Source organism: Stegastes partitus, unplaced genomic scaffold (assembly GCF_000690725.1).
Source record: "Stegastes partitus isolate 25-593 unplaced genomic scaffold, Stegastes_partitus-1.0.2 Scaffold553, whole genome shotgun sequence".
Lineage (NCBI taxonomy): Eukaryota > Metazoa > Chordata > Actinopteri > Pomacentridae > Stegastes > Stegastes partitus.
The window spans coordinates 136,960-143,562 of record NW_007578284.1 but is presented as its reverse complement, the minus strand read 5'-3'; the positions used below and the strand labels follow the sequence as shown (position 1 = coordinate 143,562).

Sequence of the window (6,603 nt, the reverse complement as noted above, 5' to 3'; positions counted from 1 at the left end):
CTTTTTCAGTTTTTGATACTAAAGCTGATAAAACTGTAACTTTGACAAACTGAAGCACATTTTCACCAAAACCGAATAAAGTCTGTGATTTGTGAGCTCAGTCAGTTGTTCCAGGTTTAACAGATTAATGGTTGTGTTTATGTTTCTCATCCAGAAATCTCAGATTACCGTTTCTGAACGAGGACACGAGTGCTGGGTTGGGGATGATGTAATGCTGCGAGGTCAGAGGTCACGGAGAGCAGAGCACTGTGGGAAACTGACAGCCAGCTCCGGTCAGGAAGCGTGGCCGTGATGTCATGCAACATGCTGGTCGGGTGACACCACGACCACGCATGAAACACAGCCGTCTGTAAACGTACACAATGTTAACGTGGCAGAAGAAAGAGAGGATTTCCTGTGCAGGAAGTGTGTGTCTGTCTGTGTGTGTGTTGTGTGTGCTGGAAGAAGTACACACATGTGTTGCTTCAGTAAAAGTAGAAATATGACCATCAAAATGTAAACTAGGCTCCGAAACCAGTAAAAAAGAAAGTTAAGACAACAAAGAGACGCAAACCAGCTACAGGGAGACACGAAACAATCCCAACGAGATCCAATAAACTAATACATCCTGACTCCCATCCTACGCTGTAGATCCACCACAACTCCTTCCAACAACCGTTCTGAACTTGCCTCAGATGGATCCAGTTCTTACAAAGATCTGGTAAATTTTGACCATGGACTGGTTTCTCAGGTCAGCAGTAAAGGTAGATGACAACCAGGTGGACCAAAACTCACCTGGTTGGTGGTGTTCCTGCGACCGGTGCAGTTCCTGTGGACTGTAGGGATCCTGTGGTTGGTAGGGTGGTGGGTAGGGTGATCGGTAGGGTTCCTGCGGTTGGTGGGGTGGTCGGTAGGGTTCCTGCGGTTGGTGGGGTGGTCGGTGGGGTTCGTGAGGTTGGTGGTGGTTATATGTATTCGTGCCGTGGTGTGGTCCATGATGGGGTTTGTGGGCGTGGCCGGGGCCCACAGTCGGTTGCGTGGCGTTGGGTTGGGTGTTTGCATAGCCGCTGTCGTACGACACCTGGACAGCTACTTGATGGTCGTTCTGTTCGCGGTTGGGGTCGGCTTGCTGGAGCTGGAGCCGATCCTTTATAGCTGAAACACACACAATAAACCGTCTGATTAACAACTGCATCGATCATTCGCTTTGTTAATGCAAACAAAGTGGATGTGAACAGAGAGCGAGACCAGCAGGAAGTCAGGCAGACCGGCAGAGAGCGAGACGGCCGATGGGAAACCGGCGGATGTGTTTCGGGGATTTCTAGGCTGAGCTTCCCCAGCGTTTGTTTCAGTCTGAGTTCATTGTTAAAGCTTCAGTGTGTGACAGCAGGAACAAGGAGCTCCCAGTCAGTGACCTGCAGGCAGCACTGAGGGCAAAAACACAAGCGTGCAACGCTGGAGATTAAAGACGGGGAAGTCCTGCAGTGTCATCGATTTCAACCCCACACATCGGTCTTATGGGGGTTGGATGTGGGAAAGAAAGACCACTGAGAGGCACAAAAGACTACAAAGAGACACGAAACGAGACAAAAGAGACGCAGAAAACTACCCAGAGACACAAAATTAATAGAAAGAGATCTCAAGAAGACACAAAAGACCAAAAAAGAGACGCAAAACAACTAGAAAAAAAAGAGCAGAAAGACATGCAAAAGTACACAAAAAGAGACAAAACAAGACAAAAGAGACACAAAACGATCACGAGATGCAAAACGACTACAAAGAGACACAAAACTAACACGAAGAGATGCAAAACAATCACCAAAAGACCACAAAAGGTCTAGAAAGACACACTAAATGACAGTAAAGAGAGGCACAACCACCACAAAAAGACACAAATTAAGAGACACAACAGACTACAAAGGCGACCAGGAGATGCAACACAACTAGAAAAAGATTGGGTTCCGTTTTAGGGACCTTTGGAAGATGATTTCAGGAGTTTTAAGTTGTTTTCAAAGACAATTAAGGTGTAATTTTGCATGAATAAATTAAGATAGCTAACTCTTAATGTGCACAACCTGATAACGGAGACACCTGTCCAGCCCGCTCTGATCTGCCAGCGGGTTGTAAATGCTTTACGAGCTGATGATGACTCATGTGTGCTGCATCTGAAGGTGTTCCTGTTATTGTGTCCGGTGTATTTCTGCAGAGCTGCGTTCGCGTTGATGATTTAATTGCGTCGACGTCAGCCGGCAGGAAGCCGCTTCAATCAGAGGCGTGGTGGGATCGGACCGTACCATGTGGAGGTGTGCGTTTGTTTGTGTTTCTTTGTTGAATCGAGCCTCTAAAGGCCAAAGGGCTATTTCAGTCTGAAGCCTTTTCCAAAAACATCGACTGTTTTGATTCTCAGAGTTCTCGGTGCCACGCAGGGTATAAATATTTCATGTTCACGGCACGTATCCTGCTGAACTGAAATACCTCCGCAGCACGCTTGGGCTGACCTTCATCTGGTGGAACAAAACCAGAACGTCAAGTTAGAGTGAACCAGTCAGAAAACCCTGAACAGAGTCCAGAAGTCACAGGAAACAGCGAGAGTCTGGGTTTGTATGGATGATAAAGTGAAGGGAATGTGGGAAATGCAAAAAGGCCCAAACGTCCTCCTCTGTGGTCATTTTTCATCCCTTTGTCATCATCCTTTGTCTCTTTGTGGCCAGTTGACGTCTCTTTGTAATCACTTTGCATCCCTTGTGGTAAATTCTGCATCTCTGTGGTTGTTCTGCGTAACTTTGTGGTCATTTTGCATCCCTTTGGACTTGTTGATCATTGTGCATCCCTTTATGGTTGTTTGGCTTCTCTTCATGGTCGTTTACTTCTGTTTGTTGTAACTTTGCATTCCGTTTTACTTATTTCTTGTATTTGTAGTAGTTTTGCGTCCCTTTGTGGTCACTTTGGATCCATTTTGGATCATTTTGCATCCCCACATTATGTTCTGGCTTCTTGTGGTCATTATATGTTTGTTTGTCTTTTTTCTGTTTCTGCCTTTGTTAAGCGCTATGAGATGACTTGTTGTTGTAAATATGCGCTATACAAATAAAATTGAATTGAATATGTTTTCTTTAGGTAGTTGTGAATCTCAGTGATTGTTGGCAGACCATTCACTGGTGGTCATTTTGCACTTCTTTATGCTTATTTGGCGTCCCCTTTTGGCATCACTTTGTGGCATCCCTCTGCACATTTTCCATCTCTGTGGTTGTTTAGATTCCCTTTATTTGCATCTATTTGTAGTAATGTTGCATCTTGGTTGTAGTTTTGCATCATTTTGTGGCCATTTCACATCCCCTTGTTGTCTTTTTATGGCTTTCTGTGGTCAGTTAGAGTTTCACTTTGGTGTCTTTGCACCTCTTTTTTTTGTCACCTGTGATGATTTGGCATCGATCTGATGGCTTTGAGTCTCTATGTGGTCATTTTTCATCCTTTTGTGGTTAATTGCATCATTCAATGCTTTTAGTTTTCTTCATTTTTTTTCTTCTTCTCTTTGTGGACACGTTCTATCTCTGTGCTCATTTTGCATCCCCTTGTAGTTTTAAGCCTCTTTGTGGTCATTGTGCACTTTGTTTTTCTTGTTTTTCATCTCTTCAGGATCACTTTGCATCAGTCTGGAGGTCATTTTCCGTCTCTTTGTGGTCGTTTTGCTTCCCTTTGTGGCCACTTTAGCTTCTGTCTGCGCTTGTTTAGCGTCCCTTTGTGATTGTTTTGGTCAGTTTTGACCAAAAACGTGAATTTCTTTACAGTTCTTGTTTTTAAATCTTACTTTCCGTATGTTTTATTTTAATCTTTGTTTTAGACGTGGTTATAATTTTTGTTGAGGAAGTTGTGGGCTGAAGTCAAAACAAACAAGCCCTGTGGTCCTCAGCTTGGTCACTCCGTCAGCTCACACTAACATCAGCTTCATCAGGCTGCTGCGACCTCCGACCTCCGTACAGAACAAACTCTCATCAGGAGGCTGACGTACTCGCCTCCGTCAGGGTGACTCACGGTGTGTTTACAGCTCCAGGATGTCGGGGGGGACGCTGACCTTGGCGGAGGGTCTGTTGGGAGCGGCTCACCCACTCCCACTTCCCCGGGTGGAGGAGGGAGGTGGAGGGCAGCCGGACCTTCTCCTGACCCGCTGGAGGTCCATCGAAGCCGAGCGTCGCTGAGCTTCCTCACTTTGTTAGAGAGGCAGGAATGAGTCAGAGCGCTCCGACACCGTTCAGACCGAAGGTGAAACAAAAGAGGTGCATTCTTCACGGCTGCTTTCACCTCACGTCTCCTCATGGAGAAGGAAATGTACGAGTACAAGAACGCAGTATTTCTTCAGCACTGCCTCAGCTGTTTGAACCTGTATCCTGCTGTTCTGTCAACATATCATCCAGAGTTGAATGTATTTTTAATTGATGACATTTTAATAATTTCCACAACGCAAAAGAAAAACCTGTCGTTGTTTTGGGTTCCTTTAACCCTGCAGTCCGAGGCCTCGAACTAAAGCATCAGCTCGGTGCTTAAAGTGAACAGGCCGGGTCGTTCTGAGTGTCTTTGTGGTATTTATATTGACTCTGTGGCAATTTTGGGTCCCTTGTATTAATTTTGCATCCATTTGAGGTCATTTTGCATCACTTTGTTGTAATTTTGCACCAGTTTGTGGGAATTCTGCATCCACTGATGGCCATTTTGCATCCCTTTGTGGTTGTTTTGTGTCTATTTGTGCTTGTTTTGCAGCCCTTTGGGCTCATTTTGCTTCCCTTTGTGGTACTTTTGTGTCTATGTGCAGTGATTTTGCATCCCTTTGCGGTCATTTTGCATTTGTTTGTGGTGGATTTATGTCTATGTGGTCGTTTTGCATACCTTTGCAGTGGTTTTGTGTCTATTTGTGCTTGTTTTGCACCATTTTGTAGTATTTCTTTTGGCTCTGCGGCAATTTTGCATCCATTTGAGGTCATTTAGCATCACTTTGTTGTAATTTGCATCAGTTTGTGGTCATTCTGCATCTGTTAATGGTCATCTTGCATCTCGTTGTGGTGGTTTTGTGTGTCTCTAAGGTCCCTTTGGACTGATCTGTAGTTATTTTGCATCCCTCTTCTGTTAGTTTGGTGTCTCTTAGGGATTATGTGTTTCTGTGTTCCTCCTGTCTCTGTCAGGATTTGGCATCCCTTGATGGTGGTTTTATGTATCTTTTGTGGTCATTTTGCGTCTCTTTATGGTCTGATTGTGTCTCTTTGTGGTCATTTTGAATCTCTTTGTGTTGAATTTGCGTCTTTTGTAACTCCAGCTTGCGTTGAAGAGAACCTAAACGACACCAGGATTCTCAGGCAGCATCTTGTCTGTGTGGATTCATGGAGGTTTATTCTGGACTGACACGAGGAAATCGATAATAAAAACTATTCACGGCCTCATTTTGTGCGTAATCGTACCTGGAGCCTGGACGTCTGTTCTCTCCGGTTCAGATACCGTAATCAGACCCGAGCTTCCGGAGTCCAGCTGAGGATCAGAGACTGAAGCAGAGAAACACAGCCGACTGTTAGCAGAGCTTTGAGTTCAAACAAAACCAGAGAAGGACAGAATAAAATATTAAATAAAAACTGCTTTAAAGCTACAAATAAATGCAGACAGAGAGGAGGAGCTGCATCGTGGTATCGAGTAGTTAAGGAGTTGTCTTGGGTTTCGCTCTGATAAGGCCGGATCAGTGTCGCGCCAGGTTTGTTGTTTCCACAACAAGACAATCAGCTGATTAGTTAATGACAGGAAATTAGCTGAAAACTGTTTTGACAGCTGATTGTTTTGGGGAAAAGCGCCAAAAACTCTTCTGAAATCTAAATGATGGCTTCAGTTTTCTACGACAGCAAACTTGAAAGGTTTTGACAGCGAGACAAAAGAAGACGTGTCAACATATTTCCATGTAATAACAAACATTTCTCAGTATTTTAAACACTAAATGTCACTTTACAGCCTCACAGGGCTGCAGTGATGGATGAACGTGGAGGTGGCTGAGGCTTTCTGGCCACTGATTACTTGAAACTGAGACGTGTTGGAATGGAAGCAGCCATACTTAACGCTGTACTTCAGGGTAAACATTTCCCATGAATGAAACTTGGCAGACCCAAACCGTCGTGGAGTAAACCTGTCGGAGATCCAGTTTCAAGCTTTGGGGAAATTTTCACTGATAAACTTTGAGTTTCAGCACAAACAGAAGAGAAGACGGAGCGGAGGAGAGGACGTCCTCCTTCACATATCTGTAAACACTGACTGCAGTTTCCCACACAGAGACAATCTGGACCGCATTAGGTTCCTGAGCGATACCGAAGCGAAGCTGTTTTTGTAGGACGGACATTTAAAAATAGACTCCAGCAGAGAGAGAGAGGGGAAAACCAGAGCCGGGTGTCGATTCACAGAGACGCTGGATCGTACTTTTAATTTTAATGTGAGTCTCTACGTTCATGTTCGGCTGCTGCCTTCCTGCTCTGTGTGTCGGCACATTATCACCTGAACTGTAGGTACAGAATGAACACAGTCACAGAGCCACAGGAGGGAACATTCAGAGAAGAACTCACTCTGTGCCCAGAGAAGGATGCTGTTACCTACAGTATATGT

General features: G+C 44.8%; 1 protein-coding gene across 1 annotated transcript in view; it reads right to left on the bottom strand.

Moving 5' to 3' along the window:
- mmrn2a (multimerin 2a) overlaps positions 1 to 6,603 on the bottom strand; it is a 29,974-nt gene that overhangs the window by 10,273 nt on the left and 13,098 nt on the right. The window contains exons 4-5 of the mRNA XM_008288328.1: positions 5,427 to 5,507; positions 775 to 1,134 (exon numbers count right to left, since the gene is read on the bottom strand). Of these exons, the coding sequence (XP_008286550.1) occupies positions 775 to 1,134; positions 5,427 to 5,507 (441 nt within the window). The remainder of the gene's footprint in view (positions 1 to 774; positions 1,135 to 5,426; positions 5,508 to 6,603) is intronic.